Source organism: Colletotrichum tamarilloi (assembly GCF_030869305.1).
Source record: "Colletotrichum tamarilloi strain Tom-12 chromosome Unknown Scaffold_166.1, whole genome shotgun sequence".
In the NCBI taxonomy this organism is placed as follows: Eukaryota; Fungi; Ascomycota; class Sordariomycetes; order Glomerellales; family Glomerellaceae; genus Colletotrichum; species Colletotrichum tamarilloi.
The window spans coordinates 18,770-38,118 of NW_026849549.1; the positions used below are offsets into that span (position 1 = coordinate 18,770).

The 19,349-nt window shown below is 51.1% G+C and overlaps 9 protein-coding genes across 9 annotated transcripts; 2 read left to right on the plus strand and 7 right to left on the minus strand.

Moving 5' to 3' along the window:
- Positions 1–71: 71 nt before the first annotated feature.
- On the plus strand, positions 72–1,724 carry CTAM01_15524 (uncharacterized protein; the record flags this gene model as incomplete). Its single annotated transcript, XM_060531521.1, has 4 exons — positions 72–208; positions 289–883; positions 938–1,297; positions 1,359–1,724. The coding sequence occupies 4 exons, from the start codon at positions 72–74 to the stop codon at positions 1,722–1,724; spliced, it is 1,458 nt and encodes a 485-aa protein (XP_060373891.1).
- Positions 1,725–1,868: 144 nt separating this feature from the next.
- Positions 1,869–3,626, minus strand: CTAM01_15525 (cytochrome P450; the record flags this gene model as incomplete). The annotated part of the gene is made up of 5 exons (XM_060531522.1): positions 1,869–2,028; positions 2,091–2,257; positions 2,320–2,634; positions 2,700–3,488; positions 3,591–3,626. The coding sequence occupies 5 exons, from the start codon at positions 3,624–3,626 to the stop codon at positions 1,869–1,871; spliced, it is 1,467 nt and encodes a 488-aa protein (XP_060373892.1).
- Positions 3,627–5,397: 1,771 nt separating this feature from the next.
- CTAM01_15526 (uncharacterized protein) lies at positions 5,398–7,524 on the plus strand (the record flags this gene model as incomplete). Its single annotated transcript, XM_060531523.1, has 1 exon — positions 5,398–7,524. The coding sequence occupies one exon, from the start codon at positions 5,398–5,400 to the stop codon at positions 7,522–7,524; it is 2,127 nt and encodes a 708-aa protein (XP_060373893.1).
- A 605-nt stretch (positions 7,525–8,129) lies between these two features.
- CTAM01_15527 (uncharacterized protein) lies at positions 8,130–8,683 on the minus strand (the record flags this gene model as incomplete). The annotated part of the gene is made up of 2 exons (XM_060531524.1): positions 8,130–8,228; positions 8,312–8,683. The coding sequence occupies 2 exons, from the start codon at positions 8,681–8,683 to the stop codon at positions 8,130–8,132; spliced, it is 471 nt and encodes a 156-aa protein (XP_060373894.1).
- Positions 8,684–9,973: 1,290 nt separating this feature from the next.
- Positions 9,974–11,620, minus strand: CTAM01_15528 (major facilitator superfamily transporter; the record flags this gene model as incomplete). The annotated part of the gene is made up of 4 exons (XM_060531525.1): positions 9,974–10,173; positions 10,241–10,295; positions 10,349–11,316; positions 11,482–11,620. 4 exons carry the CDS (start codon positions 11,618–11,620, stop codon positions 9,974–9,976), a joined length of 1,362 nt encoding a protein of 453 aa, XP_060373895.1.
- A 1,246-nt stretch (positions 11,621–12,866) lies between these two features.
- On the minus strand, positions 12,867–14,380 carry CTAM01_15529 (salicylate 1-monooxygenase SalA; the record flags this gene model as incomplete). Its single annotated transcript, XM_060531526.1, has 2 exons — positions 12,867–13,780; positions 13,867–14,380. 2 exons carry the CDS (start codon positions 14,378–14,380, stop codon positions 12,867–12,869), a joined length of 1,428 nt encoding a protein of 475 aa, XP_060373896.1.
- Positions 14,381–14,977: 597 nt separating this feature from the next.
- Positions 14,978–15,637, minus strand: CTAM01_15530 (uncharacterized protein; the record flags this gene model as incomplete). The annotated part of the gene is made up of 1 exon (XM_060531527.1): positions 14,978–15,637. The coding sequence occupies one exon, from the start codon at positions 15,635–15,637 to the stop codon at positions 14,978–14,980; it is 660 nt and encodes a 219-aa protein (XP_060373897.1).
- Positions 15,638–16,456: 819 nt separating this feature from the next.
- CTAM01_15531 (uncharacterized protein) lies at positions 16,457–16,931 on the minus strand (the record flags this gene model as incomplete). The annotated part of the gene is made up of 2 exons (XM_060531528.1): positions 16,457–16,821; positions 16,907–16,931. 2 exons carry the CDS (start codon positions 16,929–16,931, stop codon positions 16,457–16,459), a joined length of 390 nt encoding a protein of 129 aa, XP_060373898.1.
- Positions 16,932–18,123: 1,192 nt separating this feature from the next.
- CTAM01_15532 (uncharacterized protein) lies at positions 18,124–18,963 on the minus strand (the record flags this gene model as incomplete). The annotated part of the gene is made up of 1 exon (XM_060531529.1): positions 18,124–18,963. The coding sequence occupies one exon, from the start codon at positions 18,961–18,963 to the stop codon at positions 18,124–18,126; it is 840 nt and encodes a 279-aa protein (XP_060373899.1).
- Positions 18,964–19,349: the final 386 nt, after the last annotated feature.

Sequence of the window (19,349 nt, forward strand, 5' to 3'; positions counted from 1 at the left end):
ACGATTGCTCTCAACTAAGGTTAGCCTTCGTGAATCTTCAATTCAGCTTCTAGAAGTCCCGACGATTCAGGATGCCTGAGGAAATTCGGAGGGTCGCAGTCATTGGCGCCGGCCCGGCTGGAGCCATCGCAACGGACGCTTTGGTGAAGGAACAGGCGTTTGATGTTGTACGCGTCTTCGAACGGCGCGACTTGGCTGGAGGGACATGGTGAGTATATCCCTGAGGGCTAATATCCTCATATCAGTTGTGAACTGAATGAGATCTGACCTGTGTGTCTATACATGTAGGGTCTACACTCCGGAACTGCCACCCCGGATCCCTTCCTTGCGCGCATTAGTCAAACAACGCGCAAATGCGCCGATTGAAATCCCTCAAAGCTTCCCTACAGAAACTCCGAGATCCGAAAAGAACAACTCTCACCAGTTACGGTATTCGGACACTGGTATTCATGAGACGCTGCACAGTAATATCACTCCCGAAATCATGGCGTTTACGCAGGAGCCGATACCTCAGGTCCTATCCGACCGAACATTGGCACAATACGGCCCGGGCGCTCCATTCAGACATCGAGAATTGATAAGAGAATGGGTCGAGGGGATTTTCACTCGAGGAGGGCACGATAAGTTGATTGAGTTCAGCACCACGGTTGAACTTGCAGAAAAAAGGGGTGACGAATGGGTCCTCACGTTGCGAAAGGTTGTACCCGGAAAGTCGAAGGACTACTGGTGGCAAGAAACTTTTGATGCAGTGGTTGTGGCATCAGGTCACTTTTACTTGCCTTATATCCCCGAAATCCCCGGTCTTGTCGAATTCAACGAGAAATTTGCAGGCAGAATCAAGCATAGCAAGCATTTCCGTGACCCGGAAGAGTTCCGAGGAAAAGTATGCCGGCATTCGTGCGTTTGATATATTGAGATCTGAGCTGACTATTCACAGAAAGTTATTGTTGTCGGCGGCTCCGTGTCTGCGTTTGATGCGCTCCACGATATTCGGCTGGTGTCTCAAAAGCCAGTCATTGCATCACTTAGAGAACCCCTGGCCGCATTCGGGTGGGCGCCCTTTACGCACCCCGATATCACGATCAAGCCGCAGATCAATAGTTTCTGTCCAAAAAGTGGGCGCATCACGTTCAGCGATGGAAGTACCGTGGATGAAGTTGACACTGTCGTCTTTGCAACCGGTTATGACTTCAGCTTCCCATTCTTGCCCAAGCAGAAGGTGGAGAATAGACGAGTGCCGGGACTTTACCAGCATGTCTTCAATATCGACGACCCAACCCTTGCATTTGTTGGGATGGTACGTCTTGATTTCAGTAGAACTTCGTGCCTGGAGCTCATGTACTGACTCTATCGTGCAGGTCACGGGCGGCTTTACTTTCCGCGTCTTTGAGTGGCAAGCCGTTGCAGCGGCACGAGTCTTCGCGAGCCGCGGGAAATTGCCCCCTCGAATTGAGCAAGAAAAGTGGGAGAAGGAGAGGTTGGAGTACAAGGGTGATGGCATTCCCTTCTTCACTCTGTCGCCCGACTTCGAACAATACTTTGAAGCATTGCGGGCAATTGCCGGCGAGCCTGTGCAAGGAACTAAAGGCAGATTGCTGCCAAAGTTCGACCCTAAATGGCTTGAAGCGTTTTCTGAAGTTATCAACGCCAGGGTTGAGTGGTGGAAGAAGGAGACAAAGAAGGCAGAAGCGCAATCAAAGCTTGAGTTCAAGTCGAAGCTGTAGGGCAAAAAATGTGGTATTATTAACTAATTAGGCTGTTTCAATCTTGTCGTGTTTTGAAAGCGTCCATGCTAAGGTCAAACATGCGAGAAAGATTCCTTAATCGATGCTGGGTGCGGTGATCCACGTGCCCATTGAGATACCCTCTCACACTGTCTTCCGAGGCGTCAACCTCACGTTCAGAGGACCCTTCTTCCACAAACCAAACAGCTGCTGATCAGTCCAGTTCTTGCTGTCGTCTGCGACTTGCATGTCAAAGTTCCAGATGACTCTGGCAAGAATTACTCGCATTTCGGACATGGCCAGGCTGCAAAGGTCAAGTTAACACAAGTTTCGTGTCGTGCATCTTGTTTCAATGGCTTAACTTACTTCCTACCAATGCAGTTCCTGGGACCGAAAGAGAATGGCTGAAGAGCAGCTTTATCGTCGTTCTCGAAGCGGGAGTCTCCAAGCCATCTCTCCGGGATGAAAGAATCGGGCTCTGCGAAGTACTTATCGTTGTGGTACATGGGCCACTGGGAGACCATCACTCGCGTCTGTTGGTTTTTTGTCAGCAACGTGATCTGTTTAGATCTGCAGTTGTTTTGAAGACACTTACACCCGCCGGCACGAACCTTTCGCAGATGTAGTCGCCGCCCGGCTTGACAACTCGAGTGAGACCCATGGGTACGACTGGGTAAACGCGCATGCTCTCATCGAGGACTGCGAGCATGTAGCGGAGTTTCTGAACACTGAGAACATCGATTTCTTGCTCTGAGTTGAATGATGTGCGGACTTCTTGTGCCAATTTGGCCATGGCTTCGGGATGCATCGTTATGAAGTAAGTTACTCCTGAAAGCACAGATGCCGTTGTTTCAGAGCCTGCAATGATCAAGGTGTCTGCGGTTTGCTCAATTTCCGGCTTTGACATCGCCTAAACAAATGTTCCGTCAGTTTCGGTACCCAGGGACAATGAGACATGCTAGGGACTACACGTACCAAAGGGCCCTCCTTCATCATCATAGACTGGACGAAGTCCGGCCTTGACTCGCCGAGTACCATACGGCGTTGAACCTTCTCCTGGCTCATGTCATTGTGGAACTTTGTCTTGTTCTTCAACTCTTTCGGAATCAACCACCTGGCAAATGGGCGTGTAATCCAGTATCGCTGGAACTGATTTCTCCATACACCGGCATGGATGTTGTCGAAAATGATTGATACCCACGGGTGATAGTCCGAGTTCTCCAGACAACCAAAGGGTTCGCCAAAGGCCAGGTCACCAATGATGTCAAAAGTCGTCCAATTATACCACGAAACCATATTCAGCGCTTTCTCTCCGTCATCACAGTTCTCATGAAGTCGCCGGATTAATAAGTCGATCTGAGCTTGAATCAGGGGTTGCTGATCGACCATAGCCTGAGCTGAAAATCCGTGGGCTAGAACGCGGCGAATACGTGCGTGATCCTCGCGGCCGGAGTTGATGATGCTGTGCGGCTTGTACCTAGCATTGACAGGGTCTTTGTAGTTCTCCATGCCACCACCGCCCTTGCTGTGGCCCATCAAGTCCTTGAAAGCCCGCGGGTCGGCCCAGTCGATTGTATCTGGGCCGAGCCTGACCACAGGTCCATATTGCTTGTGAAGCTCTGCCAGTCTCTTGTGAGCTTTACCGCTGGTGATCATTCGACTGAGCGGGATACGGGTAGCGGCGTGGAGCTTCGGCCCAGGGTAGTCTTTCAGTGGGTGGAAGTAAATGTTGTAAACCACCCTCGAGATCAGACGGAAAACACCCTGCATCAGGAATTAGCATGTGACGTCCTAGTATCAATGGCTCAATGCCGCGATATCTACCAAAGCAAAAAGGACAATAGGCAATGCGACCGCCAGTCGTACATTGCCCAAGCTCGAGATATCGTGTGGAATAATCATGTTGAGTGCTGTAGTGTTGTCGGCACGCCGTCCTATGATTGATGACTTAGTTCTGACGATAAGAAAAGTCTTTCTGCCAATAGTTCCCCATTCTATCAGCAGGATGGCGAGCAGCTTATATCTGCCCAAATGCAGACGACCAACTTGTGCCCGGGTTCATGCTCGCCGAAGACGCGAAAGACACGTTTACGACCGGAGCCGAGCACGCCCCGGGGATGAACGGTGTAACCTCCAACCAATCGAAGCAACACGGCTTCCCGTCCGATGATCTCTGGTGACGTTATACTGGGCGACGTCGAGGCGGGGGAGCTGTGTTTGTTGGGGGCTTGAGCGTAGAACGGCATTTGGGATGGTGGGACGCCGCGTTTCATAGCGACACACATCTGACGGTGCCAGCCATGAGACCGCGGATTTCGGGCTGCTGAAGGGTTCCGGGTAATGGTCCAATGTTTGTCCTCGCCTTATTCATTCGACTAGTCGAACGTCTTCAGTGTGTGGTGTTGTAACGAGCGAGGGTGCGAATGCGAATGCTGAAATACGATGTGTGTGGCAAGAGCCGTTTGGGGACAGGATTACATTGATGTGGACGCGAGTCGTTTAGATGACAGCTCCTTACACCACGGGCGACGGAGAGCTCGATGATTTTCAGGGTCATGGACTCGCGGCCCCCCGGACGAGCGTTGCCGATGCAGCACGGAGTGCATATGCAAGGGCACGGCGCGGGTTTGGGAGAGAAGTCAGACTCTCCGCCGGCAGGAATTGGAAATTTCTTCGGCGCCGAATAGTCTTCTCCGTGACACCGATACTCGGGTTGCTAGAGAGCTACAGTCTGTGGCAACGTTGCTGACTGGTGTCAAGATCGGCAAGGTTGTGCCACCATCACAAAGTTGTGTTCAGCTGAGGCGATGTTAACTGCTAATGCTCGTTGGAAGTCACGCGGGCCGGCGGCTGATATGTCCAGTGTAACTCACCCTAAAAGGCGTTTACATGTTAGCAATGCGACGCCTCTTTGAGCACGGCTGAGGCCGTCCACATGGAGAGTTCAGTTGAGCCGCCATAATACCTAGACCATCGGACTTTGATAACTCCATACGCTAGGAGGTAATACATCCACTGAAAGGCCGCTTGTATTGTGGCCCTTGGAATGTGGCTCGGTGTCAAATTGTCAGAGTTTAGTGGCGGATTTGCCTGCCGTTACATTTTAGCTCGAGACTGAACGTTTGTCGGGGAGGTTCCCTTGAACTCAAGGGTTCTGAAAAGACCCGAACACTGTCGTGATCTAACCTAGAGTTTTCAGTTAGCTGATGAATATCGGAAAATGTATCGTCAGTTGCTAGACTGTGGCCACCTGGGAGTCTCTGCAACTTCTATTCGCATCACTCACCCCCAGCAGTTTCAATTTTCAGTCTCAGGCTCGCTAAGGTGACAATTATGGGCGCTATGGCCAGTTGATCCTAGCAGGGAATGCTGCTGACTACACAGCATCAATCAACAGACCCATGAGCTCTTCTCAACACTTGACAGCTTGGCGACACGTGATGAGACACTTCCAGATTCATCGCAATCTCAGGGGGTTCGCAATCCTCGGATACGAGGTCTCGATAGGGAGTAGCCTCAACGATAGTCCGCTCCTTCGTCTCTTCATCGACACTCGCTGGAAGTCATAACCACAAGTCTCGTACCAGCGAGTTGTGAAGGACTTCCCCAGGAACATTGCGTCCCCGCAGCATTCAAGAGGATCTGAGTGACCGGCAACGCCGGCCGAAGAGTCATGGAGACCGCTTTCAAGCGCAAACCCCTGCCGGGCCCTCCGCCAGGTCCGCCGCCGCCTCCGGATTTCGACCCCTTTCCCCAACGTCAACGCCCTCTCCGCGCCGCTCGGTCGACGCCAAACATTCGGCAGTCTGTAGCGATATCAATCTACGATCCACCGCCAGCGTATGAGGAGTTCCCTGGAGTCGACGCTAACGGTCGCCTGGCTTTCGCCGCTCCTGTATCGGACTTCGGACCTGGGAGGATTCCATCGCCAGGTCCTGCAACCCCAGCACCACACTTTTCTCCCAGTGTTTCTCCCGCTGCTGCTCACAAAAATTACCTACCTTATCGACCATCACCATCGCCATCACCGTCACTTGTAGCAGGTGGTAAGGACTCGCCCGCGCCGTCCATTCCAGGGCCATCCTTTCCTGGCCCTTCAACGGCCCAAACGTTTCCGGTGGCAGGTCATCGTCCTTCTCCATCGCCCACACCGTCTAGCCCTGGATCTTTCGTCCCTGGTCCTCCCACAACAGCAGAGACGTTTCCACTAGCACATCGACCCCCTTTATCACCCAATTACACCCCATCAGAAACCGCATCAACAGAGTCTCAATTGAAAGAAAAGACTTTCTGGCAAACCGCCCTAGACGAGACAAAGTATTTCGCGGGCGGGCTGATAAGTCATCCGTTCGAGTACACCAAGCACTACTCCATCCTCCGCCACTCGGGCGCGCTCGTATGGTACCGCGGCCCCTCAACCTCCATCACCATCACAATCTTCTCCGATGCTCCTCTGCCAGCAACCCGGACAGTATGGCTGCAGCAGAAGGGCTTCTCAGGCAACATGGGCATGAATCTCAAGTCTCTGGTTGGCGCAAACACATCATGGCTCGACGTGACGCCTTCTATGCAGGGGACACCCGCGGCCATGACCGAGGGCGATGAGAGGGGTTGTCAGCGCGACTTGAAGAAGTTTCTCAAAAAGGCACCCAAGAATCTGGCAAAGCATATGCCCAGAGAGACACACGTCGTGCGCATACCCGCGGCCGCCGATGATGGGTACTTCCGGCTCGTGCTATGCACTGGAGGCGGTGGTGACGGGGGCAAGAGGAAGGTTCTTTGCCCAAGCCCCGTCTTCCGTGTTGCGAGTACGTCTACGGATATGAGCGTTACACGTGGCGCGAGCTTTGCCAGCATGCCTCTGGAGCTTGGGATCAAGGCCGGGTCTGTCGTAGCCACGACTGTCGTCAATAGGTATATCGGACCAGCTGCCGCTGTGGTACAGTCTAGAACGAAGAAGATCTCGCAAGCAAAATTTGTGACGAAGCACGCCGCTCATATCGCTTACGCAAAGTCCGGCATAGAAAAGTCCGGCATCAAGACGCATGTTACGGCATACGAGGAACAGTATGCCTCCACAAGGAGTGGGGGATACGACGCATGGCAGTCCGGTGAAGCTGGGTTCCAAGAAGCCCCTCCCGAAGTAATTGGTCCCGACTCCGGTCCTACCGGTCCATTTCCAATCAAGTTCGACGGCAAAATTGTCCGCGGTACAGGAAGAGGAGGGATGGAACTGGGCATCCCGACAGCGAACCTCGAGGGTATACCAGAAGACGTGAGGATGCGAATGCGTGGCGTTTACTTCGGCTGGGCGAGGGTCGTTCCCCGATCCGGACTGGAAGCGATATCGATAGACTGGCACGAGAGCATCATCACCGTCGGCCCCGCACCGTATGCCACACCACGTGTGGCCGCTAAGAACGTCGCCACGGTTCACCTGATCCACGAGTTTGGCGGCGCTCTGTTCCTCGACACAAAGCTCAAGGTACTCGTCATGGGCCAGTTGCGGATGGCTGCGCCTCCCGTTGCTGGCTCTGAAGCCGCGCTTGAGGCCAACGGGGCGGATGTATTGCTCACTGTGGCTAGTCTAAGCCGTGACAGCTGGTGTCCTATCGAGACGCGGGAGAGGATGAGAACGATGCGGAGCGAGATGAGCTTGGCTGATCGATATGTTGAGACGAGGGACAGAGTTCAGAAACAGGTAGACCGTATGCCGGTTCACTTGGCTGGGGTGAGAACGGAGGGCGCTGCCTTGAGAGACCGGGCATACGGGAATGGAGGAATTTGGATCCCGAGATGATCCAGATGCTCATTTAGCGATGGACGGGACACGTAATGTTCACCTGTCGACACCGGGCGTGTAGACTCCTTGTTACCTATTAGACATTTAATATTTTTCATACACTTAGGCAGGCAGGTACCGAACGTACCTTCCTCACGTGTACCTGTATACTGATCTCGCCTACACGTATACACCACCCACAATACCCATATAGGTCCCAACAATTCCATTCCGATCACCAGTCAGTAGGCGCCCCTCTAGGTCGGGGGGTCAGGTCAAACTGGCTGGGTGGTGGAAGGGTTACAGGTCCGACATTCAACACGCCCATAGCCTACTCGACGACAGGCTCCGAGTTCGATTCCCAGCGTGAGCGCCAAGAGATGTAGCCACACCGGTGGTGAACTCTTTTTTTAGATCTTCTCGAATTCTTAATGCCTCAAAGGAAAAGAATCTGCTCTTCTTAACGGGCTGATTTGGCAATTAAATTAAATTACACTCTAAAAAACTCCAAAACATCTACTAGATAGTCCATCCAATTGAGCATTCATTCCACTCTCCTCATCTCGCAGCGAAATCTTCACCTATCTCTCTGACTTTCTTTCATTATTAGCCTGAAATATATATCACACCGATTCTACCTGAGGTAGTACGTTGTTCTTGATGGCATCCCAGCAGTGATCGCAAAGCTTATGACTCTTTATGTCATCGATCGTCTCAGCGACCTGTCGAACGGATTGTTAGCATATTGATGGCTCCGCCGTATGAGACGGCAACGATCGACTGGTACAGCATAGGGGTGACTCACTTCAGCCAGACAGCCAAGCTTTTCCTTCTTGCCAACCTTTCCAATGCCTTTGGTACCCACGACTTCAATGAGGCACTTGACAGATGTGAAGCCGAGCTCCACACCGCATCTCACGACGTTGCATCCGTCGACCACAAGTTGGTCGTCACTTGCGAGCAGTTCCTGTTCAGCTTCATCGAGCTGATCCCATACAAATTTTCCGGCTTCGCTCAAAGCGTTAACAACATCAGAGAAGAAGTCCAGGATGTCATCAAAAATTCCCGGAACTGGAGCGGGTGCTGGCTTGGGAGACCGCGCTATGTAGTTGGGTGCAAGCCCTGTTGAGAGCGAAAGCATGGAGAGTAAGGCAACGAAAAAGGTAAAGGTCTTCATCTTGTGTGCAGTAAAACTTTTTGGTTTGGTTATCGAAGCAGTGTTTGGTTTTGTTGCAGCTCTAGGCTCATTTGTATGAGTTTATGGTCTTCGTCGTCGCAGAGGAATGCTCGCTCTTTATGTCAAGATCCCCCTTGCCCTCTCTTCATATTGATTGTGCACTTCTCGTGCCTAAGATGACCTATTTTGAGACCAACAAACTTCAGACTCTCGTGCATGAGATTTCCTCTCAACTCCAATGTTTCCTATCACGCGCGAAGCCGTTATCTCCTATTTTTGCCAGAGCCTGCTTTCAAGCTGAGCTCTCGAATGCGGTTCTTTCCCTATGCGTCCGCAAAAGGGGCTGTGCGGATCCTCCACAACGAGGCTGCGATGAATCGGATGAGTGCTTGCATGTAAGCGCCGAAGAGACTACGACAATGCATGTAAATTCCTGTTGGTATCCGCTTGCATGGTATGACAGGTATACTTGAGTGTTTCTAAGCTATTGCAAAAGGGTTTTCCAGAGCCTTACGATGGCACGTTCTCAGGCACCGGTACCTCATTCGAATCACGGCGACGATGTGCTTTGAAATCACGTTAATACCTCAACTGTACATGATTCTTCATGTGTTCTCAGGTCTCATTTACAGCCTGTAGGCTTTGATGCCACACGCAGCCTGCGCAGAAGGGGCTGTGTGACGTGTAAAAGCTAGGCGCGTACCTGCACGTACTTCGATGTTGCAGGTTGGATGCACAACGTCCGCTCCGGGCGTAGAGGTGTTACCAACATACAGGCCAGATACTTACAGCTATGTATACAGCTACGTACCTTTCTGGATAACATCAGTCTGTGCCGTATGGTCTAATTGGGAAGGTTTGTTGGTCACTACCACATGCACTCTTGAGTCTTGACCGCAGTAGCGGGTCAGCCCTTCACCATTGAGCGATGCCAGACTCCTACATAGGGGTAGAAAATGCAAATCAGCCCAAATCATTGTCTCTAAACTTCCCCAGTCCCTAATATCTATAATAAACTACTTCAATTACTGGCTCTAGTTCTTGCAGTCTACTAGACTGCCCCAATCTGTAATGAAAATTCTAGTCATTAACCTTCTATCCCAGAATCAGCAAACTCGCTGAAGGGCGCAACAGCGTCAACGTATCTGCGAAACCTGACATTGCAATCGCTGACTTGTAAGTAACGAGTAGTAACAGGCGTAGAATGAGTAGGCTATGCGCATATCCCAAGTCCTCACCTGACCATGTTAGGCTGGTGGTCGACCGCAAATAAACTAAAAACCCCGCGGCTTAAGCAGTCACAAACCTACTCCTTTGTCTCAACTTTCCGCCATATTTGAATAGAAGCCAAGGGATTGGTATCAGAGGAAGTGAGAGGAACGCAAATACGCTGCCAGCCCAGTGCACGCCAAGCTTCTCATACATCTGGAGAGTGAACAAGGGAAAGACAGCACCCAGAATGTATCGAAGGATACCATTTGCGGCCAGGGCTGAGGATGATGTTAGAATCACTTCCAACGAAATGAAAAGCTTCCAGAAAGAGGTACATCCACTTACCAGATGCCGCGGCCTTTTGGCCATAAAAGTCGACCATGTAGGTGATGACAGACAACTTGAATGAGTTAGTTACGCCCTCCGCTTCGGATCGGAAGCCTTATTACTCACGAATAGACAAAAGGCGCCGAGCCCGAATGGGATACCAGCCGCGACCAAGGCGGCCCAGTGACCCCCACGATGAGCTTCCCATGCATACCAGAATAATCCAGCAGGGAGAGCAACACTACCCACGAGCGCCGCATACAGACGCTGCTCGGGAAATCCTTTCCCGGCTTGCACAGCAGGTATTCTGAACTTGGCATCGAGGAAAGCAAAAACAAAGGTTGCGAGGAAATAGCCAATGATGATGCTAAGGAAGCTCAATCCAACTTCTCTCAAATTGAAACCGTAGTACTTCTGGAGGACGTAGGAGCAGCTGCCGAAATAGCTGAAGATCATGGCATAGGCAAAAGCTGTGTAGATGGCCAGCGAGGAGACGATAACCTCAGTGAGGAGCATCTTTGTCGGTCTCATAACGGCGACTCGAATAATGCTGCCAAGTCCCGCGAAAGTGATGGTCTTTTCCCCTGACTCTTTGCGCAGAATCCAGGCTTTTGATGTCTCCTTCATCAATATAGCCCCGACCCAGATGGGAGCACCAACCATGAGGAGAACATATTGCGTCCATCTCCAGTCGTTGCCTCTGTCGTGTACGATATAAGCTCCAGCCAAAGGCCCCAAAGTCGGTCCCAAAAACGGGCCAAGGATGTACAACAGTGATGCGCCAGCTCCCTTGCCGAGTTCCCAAACATCGGCAATGGTTCCTGCGCCGACAGCGATGCCGGCAGAGCCCAGCGTTCCAGCTATGAAACGGCAGGCGAGAAGTCCAGAGAATGTTGTCACCGCCGACGCACCTCCAAGGAATGCGAGGAGGAAAGTGCAGGATCCGGCGTAGATCCACTTGCGACCAATTACTTCAGAGAACGGGGCGATGAAGAGGGGACCGATGGCGAGACCGAGTGTATAGAGCGTCAGGGGAAGGATGGATTTCGTGCGCGAGACGGAGAACTCGTCCATTATTAGACTGGTCGCGGGGACTATAATTGAGGTTGCGAACGTGCTGCAAGATTTCCATGTCAGATTAGATTATATCGAAGGCATTAGTAGGGAAGAAACCGACATTTCGAACGCCAAGAAGCATGGAATCGCAGTGTGAAAGAGCCTGGAAAGAAAACTCCAGTTCTTGGGGTTTCTCGACTCACGAGGGTCGTCCCATGCGAGTTGCTGTTGACCACCATCTTCGGAAGAAGTGCTGTCCTCACCTGCCCTTTTCTCAACATCTTCTTCTGGTCGGTCCATTACTGGAGGTTTGATGGAAGATTCTTGGCTTGTTGTGCTCATTTCGGCAGCAATAATCATGCATTAGAGACACTGCCGCTGATTCTTGTGATGAGGGGATGCTTGAGTAATCCAAAAACCCAGTGCCACGGCCCTGGGATAGGGAGATCTATATACCAGGCAGACTCTGGCGAAGATCTTTTAAGTTGATAGGAGTATCGGCGTCTAGCGTTGCTGAAATCCGTGTCATTGGTTATTGCCTTTCCGGAATTCGGGTGGCAGGTGGACTTGGCCAACTGTTCACGCCGAAACCTTGAAGCTTAAGAGAGCGGATGACCTTATCTTGTCTCTGATTCATATTTCTTCACCAGAGGGTCTGTAAGCACTACCTTACTGCTGGCCTTCATGACCCTCGGCCTATGGGTATCTTGGTTGGTAAGGTGATTACTGATCTCTGATGAACTGGAATCTAGCGGTGGGATAAGGCTATGAGATGAACCATGGTATTAAGCTATGGCCTGACCGTTGGCTCAACTTTCCACCCAGAACTCAAGATGTGCAATTTTATATCGTGGGATCTTTGAATTGATTATCCCTCAACAAATTTTCCATGACTATCAGATGTTGCGAAATCCCGACCATCGTCGTCTGCACAGTATTATCTTACATCGCAAACGCGGCACACTGTTGTTGATTAGTAAACTGGTCCTCGGCTGGCGCAGTGGCGCTAGTGTCCCAGGAATTTGCCAATGAATCAATGCGAACAGAACCCCTGTGAGCGCTGAGAAGCCAGAATTATGTCTTGAACGCATGAGTAGCGTGGGAGATCTACGGTCTGGTTGGTCCAGTCTTAGCAGCTGGATGAGATCAGAGCCAACATCGATGTCGTTTTACTAGCGCGGCTAGGATTCAAACTCGGAGCAAATTACATAATTCGAAGACCCCTAGAGCTTGGGATGCGCGGTACTTACAGGTACAAATTCATTCTGCTCACCGGCGTACACTTCCCACCTACCTCGCCATGCTCAACAACTGGGGTCAAGCATTCTGCATCATCTTTATCACTTACAAATAGCTCCCTTCGAATATTTTAATGCGCAATCGATTGTTTGATAGCACGGTCGCCGTAGATATTGAGTTGCTCGATACCTTCTGGCTCTTGCAGGGCGATCAAAGAGAATCCGGGTAGCTCAGCTAGGCCATATCCCAGGTTGCAGAGCAACCAAGAAGGCTAAGACTGGGGTCCGCGGGAAGTAAAGTTTCTCGGTTCCTCTTTAGTGCATTGTACTCTGCTATCTTAATGGAACCCTTACGTCGCAATGGCATCCTTGACTCTCAGTGGTGCAACAGCCCTCGCGAGGCCAGGGTCTCGTCGAGGCTGCAAACGAGACTGGATTTGATCCGCAAACTCAGCTTCCAAACAACTGATCATTTCCTCGATATCATAGTCCCAGATCTTGTGCGATCTTTCCTCGAGGTCTTTGAGACATTTGTCCCAGTCACGCATAGTGTCTGGATGGTTCCACTCGTAAATCTCGCAGGCTTCGCGGCTGCTCTTCACCAGCCACTTCCCACGAGGTGGTCGAACAGTATCGTAAGCCCGGAACATGGCCTCCAGTAAGTCAGACTTGTCGTTTTGTGTAGGTCTGGATAGGCCTTGCAAAATCTTCGTGCCATTGTCAAGGAGTGTGGCCAAAGCTAGCGCATCCTCGACGCCCATACCTGCGCCGGCTCCGTGATGAGGAGTGGAGGCGTGAGCAGCATCACCTGCAAGACAAAGCCTCCCTTTGACATACGTTGGAGCAGGGTAGTCGTAAGTATCAAAGATGGCCCATTTAGTAATTTCATCTGGCAGCAAGTCAATGAGACTCTTGACTGTAGGACCCCAGTCCTGGAATACATCAGCGACCTCCTTCCTTGTCGTCTGACTTGTCATGTTAGCAACTCCATCGCCCCTCTTGTCCCGATCAGTAGTATCATCGGCAAAGGCCACAAAGTTAAGAATCGTACCACCTGCCACCGCGAAATGCAGGACATGTGCTCGTGGACCGGTGTGGCAATGCTCGTTGTAGGCTTTGAAGCTTCCGATGGCGGCTACTGCGCGGTCCATGGGTATCAAGGCCCTATAGGCAACTTTGTGGCTGGAGTGAGGGTACGCGGCGGGGGTATCCGGTCCGAGAACCAGCTGTCGGACCTTGGATTTGATGCCGTCGCATCCAATAACTTGTAAGCATCAGTGACAAGGACAGTAATAATGTCATTGGGAGTCGACATTTGCCATGATGGAATCTTTGTTATGTGACTCTTACCTGCATCGGCGCTGGATGTGGTGCCGTCCTGAAAATGCAGAAGCACCTTTCCCCCTATATCTTCATTTGTCACATTTACCAGTTTCTTACGGAATGCGACCGCAGCGTCTGGGATGATCTTGACAAGCTCGTCTAAGAGATGAGCCCGATGACAGCCAATGAATCCCTCATGCCCAGTGTCGAGGTTATACAGAGGCATATCTTCTTCGCCAGGGCGATTCTCATCCCAGGTATATCCATCGTTGAAACGGAGGCACTCTTCGGGCTCGTCTTCGTTCTCACCGTTGTGTGTGGCTACGGCGTTGACGGCCTCCTCAATGAATGGATTTAGTAGGGCCATGCACCTCCTGGCATTGGTAGTGAAGCCAATTCCGGCACCGATCTCGCGGAAGGAGCGGGACTGTTCGTATATCTTGACAGGAATATTCCGCTTTAGTAAGCCCAGCGCTGTGATGAGACCTACAATTCCACCACCGACGATGGCAATCTCGAAATTTTCGTTGGAATCGGACATGATTGAAGAAAGGCTCTTTAAAACTATTTGTGAAGGAAGTCTGCAGCCGTTTGAATATGGAGCGAGGTAGTTATCATTAGATCAATTATACCTCAATCTGAGTGCGTTGGGCAAGAAGTACCTTGCTGTCGATGGCGCTTACTCATCTGGCTGCACATGTAATATCAACCTTTAACTGATATTAGGTGCACGTCCTGAAACACCGGAGTTCGCGGTCTTCCTGTCCGGCGGATGATGATCTCATCCGAATAGTGTTCAGAGCATTGACGGCCTCGCCGACGGACTTCGGCTCTCGGCCCATTGCCCTTTGGCAAATCACCTTTTCTCGGTGAAAACGAAGATAGGGTCGATGTACGCCGGGAACATTCTAGAGACCACGCGAGTATCTCATGTAGGTTTCTCAAGACAGCCGGTGCTTGTAGCTTGTAAGTAATGACTTTAATCACTGACAAATTCATTATATAGGGGAAGAACCTTCGAAACTCAAGTGAGATACAGCTGAAGCAAGCGGCTGAATATTACTTTCATATTGACTTTACACACGCTCAGAATAGACCAACATTTCCATCCACCACTCGTGAACGATCCAGGGGATGTTCAGTCCCCCATACTTGGTTCCTCAATCAACAGGTCCATGAGAGAGTCAGGCGTCGCCAAGGCATCCTCATATCCAAACCGAGGCGGTTCTGGCTTCGGGATACCTTGGCAAAACCCATTTGCAGCTTTCAACTCCCCCAAAGCTTCATCCATCGTCTTAATCTCATCTTCTATCGCCATGCCACGTTCCTGAAACCTGACCAGAGCTTCCCGACATGAATGAAATGGCGCTGGCGTAAATGGGTGGATCTGGCAAATGTTGAAATCGGATAATAAAATACTCGATAAGCGTGCAATCTCTCTAGCTGCTGCTACGGCTCTTTCCTCACAGCCATCGACGAGATGATGGTACTCTGCAGTAGTATCCGGCATCGTTGCGGCCACCTCCAGAAGTGATAGTGACGCTACTTGGGCTACTATCCTAGTAAGTAATGTCATAGATCCAGCGCGATGAGATACGGGGAGGCCCTGCAGACGGAAAATCTGCCGCGTCAGGACGGAGTCCACAAACATGTGGCGCTCCGAAAACTGGGCAGGCGACCTCCCACTTTCATGTCCAATCCTCGATCGATTCTTGTGGGCTTGAATCTGCTCGGACATTGAGATGGATAGAATGAATTCCAAGAACGGATGTTGCTTTGCTGCTGTCTGTAGCTCCATAGCTTCTGAGAGAAACAGAGAGATGGTGGGCGTGCGGCTTTGAAATGCGTCTTCAGAGCAAGGAAGCCGAGTATGTATCTGGATACATCCTATCATTAGTACAAGAATTCATAATGTATCTGCAATAATATTTAAGAAAAGATTGGCGCATAATGCTGATGAACAGGGGTTGAGTGCGTACCTCAGATTCAGTGAACGTCCGGGGCAGATCATGCGCCAAGCAAATAACAGTATCTAGACAAAATACCATCCAGAACGTCCTTCTCTTCTCCTCTTTCTCGACAAAGTAATCTGGGTCCTCGGCTGATCCGGAGGCTTTGGAGCAACTTGAATCGATATTGCTCAGGCGCAGGAGCTGTATCAGGCGTATCGCTCGCCCCGTACTCACCCATGCGCGGTGAAAACCGACCGTCATCAGCTCATACATCGAGATGAGAATCCACGCCTGGGTCTGCTTTAATAAATCCTTCTCTTTATCCACTGGACTGCCAGGAGAGTCAAGATTCCCGAGGCGGTCGAGGGCTTCGCGATACATGGTGTCGCACAAATGTTGAAACTGCGGCGACAGTGAAGACGCTATTGCCCACATTGCGTACTGTAGACATGTATGTGAAAGTTTGGATTCGTCCAAAGTAGAGCGGCTGTTCATTGTTGGTCTCTTTTCCAAATGCTTTGATATGCGAATGTACGAGGATTGGTGTAAGAACGGTGTAAATGAGTGAACTCTGTCGAAGTAGAGCTGGTCACTACATCCAATGTTCAGCGACAAGATACACAGGCATCAACATGGAGTCTCGACGTATGCCCCGAGACAGTTACTCACAGATCAGCTCTCATTAAGGGCCCAATATCCCGAAAGGTGTCAAGCGCCTGAGCCGGCAACGTCGGAAGCACGCCCGTGTAGTTGAAGGCATCGTTGGCGATGATAGGCAGTGGGGTGGAATCTACAGGAGTGGATGTCTGAGTTGGAACATCTGCTCGTGCCGGGTAGGTCAAGTCCGCGTCAGATAAAGAAGTGAAGTAGTCCGTAGCAACAGACAAGGTCTCTCGATGACTATCAAGACTGGAGCCATGAAGGTCCGAGCTTGCTGAAGATTCGCAACTCCGCCTCAGGGCTTTGTTGACCTCGATTGAATCGCTCCTTCTCCTTCTCGCAAGGCGCCGTTCAAGAGTGGCTGCATTTACTTATCTTGTCAGTATCTGTAGTACGAATCCTAAATGTCCCACTCCAAGGCATTGCCCTTTACAGTGAAAATGTTGCTGACTGACCAATCCTTGATTGAAGCGTCTTCATATGATCTTTCTTGGATATTTGGGGTGGGGCAGCCGAGGCACTTCGACAACGTGAACCCGTACGAACACACCCGCTGCAAGGCTGTTTTCGATCACATCTAAGCTTGCCCTTTTGGCACTGCCGGCAGGTTAAATCAGGGCTGCGGCGGATATCATGGCTCGTTGCCGGGCTCCTGCGTGTTTCGGTCTCCTCCGTTATCGATGATGCCACGGACCGGGGCGGTGTTGGGCCATTCGGCCCATTCTTCGGGTGCGACTGGCATAATACGCCACGTTCGAAGCAAGGGAGACAGAAGTTGCTCCCGTCCATTGATGTTGTGAGCGGTGTGGTTGGAGAGTTGCCGATTATGATGCACTCAATGCTGCGTCTGTTTGACAATGAATACGTTCAACTTGCGCCAACCAGAACTTTGAATGCTCGTTGATGAAAACACCTGCTTGGAGACACCAAGACACGGTTATGTATGCTACATAGCTGCCAGCTTCCTCAGCGTTTGCCACTTTAGCGGCGTGATCTGAGTTCAGATAAGCAAAGATGCATCTCAATCAACATGGATAAAGTGTGACAGGACGATCCTGGTCTTTGATGAAAACCACATGAAATCTACCCAAAAGTGCCATTGCGAATTTGTGGTGATGCTAAGGAAAAGGAAATCAACCCCTGGAGGTTCCCATCACCGACGCTAGTCGCCTGGTAAAGAGCAAACTTTGCTGCTTGTTTGTTACCAAGGGTGTTTGCCCCTTTCCTCGGAATACTGATCCGTTGTGCCGCCCGCTTCATATTCCTTTTGCAGACCCCGCTTTTCCTTTTCTTTTGGCCGTTGTGTTTGCTTGTTTGCTCCCTCGGCTGATAGTTTGCCTATTAGTGCCTGACGGTTCATGTATGAGAAATTTTGCACAATTACCGGGATGCCGGGATCGTTCTCTTGTCAGTCATCTTGCTGACCGGGCCCGGCCTTGCGATTCCCGGATCGGTGGAGTTCGCGACCTTCCGGGGTTGGAAGATGGCAAACCCGATCCCCTCCATGGTAGCTGATAGAGCATGAATAATGTGGATCAAGATCTTCGTAAGCGATGGCAGTTACGTGCCTGCCTTGGTCTTCGATGCGCCAGAAAGTGAGTTCTCAATTATATAGTATCGAAAGTACAGGCCAACCTCGAAATCTTACACGTGCACGCCGCTTATTCTCCGTCTACTCACTGGGGACTGCAAGTGCCTCGTCAATCGTCTTCCAAGTGTGATCTTTGACCTTTTTCAAATCCTCCTCAGTGAAAATAGCCTTGTTGCCGACAACCTTACCATTTTGATCGATACAACTCCAAGATGCGCCGTCCTTCCCCGAGGCCCCGTCCACTCCCTCCAGAAGTCTCTCGGCGCAGGTATCGGCCGGCACGCCCATCACATTGGTCAGGAGTTTTGTCGCAGTCCGAAGATACCACGGCATGGTATGGAAGAGATTGGTCTGTACGATGCCAGGGTACGCGTGGATGAAGTGTTGCCTCTTGTCCTTGTTCTCGGCCGCATAGGCCTGGATCATGGCGTCCGTCATGGACAGGCAGTGGTCCGCTGCTTTTTGCAAGCTGAAGTTCTTCTTCAGGTCCAAGTCGTCCCAAATCAGCTTCGTCGGGCTTCCGCGGGTGCTATCAAGGACGATGAGGACTTTGGCATCGTCCTTTAGGATGGGGCTCAGCTCGCGGATGAGAAGCTGCCTGCCGTAGTAGTGAAGGGCCATCTTGCGGTCGATTCCCTCTGACGTCTCGGTTCTACCTGCCATGGTGAGAATGCCTTGGGTGAGGACGAGCAAGTCGAGTTGTGGGTCTTGGAGGGACTTGTAGTCGTCCGTGTATCGCTTGATGGAGCGCATGGAAGATGCGTCCAAGGCGCGGAACTTGATGTTGGGGTGAGGGACGTCCTTGGGTTCGGTGCGGCCACTGATAGTCACTTGTGAGGATGCCGAAGCTGCGGCGAGGCGGCAGGCAATGGCGAAGCCAATGCCACCCGTTCCTCCTACGACTAATGATCGTGTAGCCATGACTTGCTATGAGAGTTGGATGAGATAGATGGTGGGATGTGAGGATGTCTTGGGGATTTCAAGCTCCTTATCAAACTTGGAAGCTGAGCTTGGCTCGGCGTGTGGTTAGGCCGATTCCGAAAACAATTCCAAGCTTCCCTAAGTCCGCATGTCCGCGTCATCTGATTGGCTCAATTCATCTGGCATTTTCCATTTCATGCAAAGGAAGCTTTCTAAGTCCGCAAAATCCGCCCACAACTTGTGTTTTGCAGCTGTCCATGAGTATGGTTTGGTATGACATTGCTTTGAAGCTCTTGGCTGCGAACATATGACAGTTAAGATAGATCCTCAAGGTCACTCCGACTTTCCGTTTAGTGTCCTTCCTTGTGGAACCTCCATTGCTTACG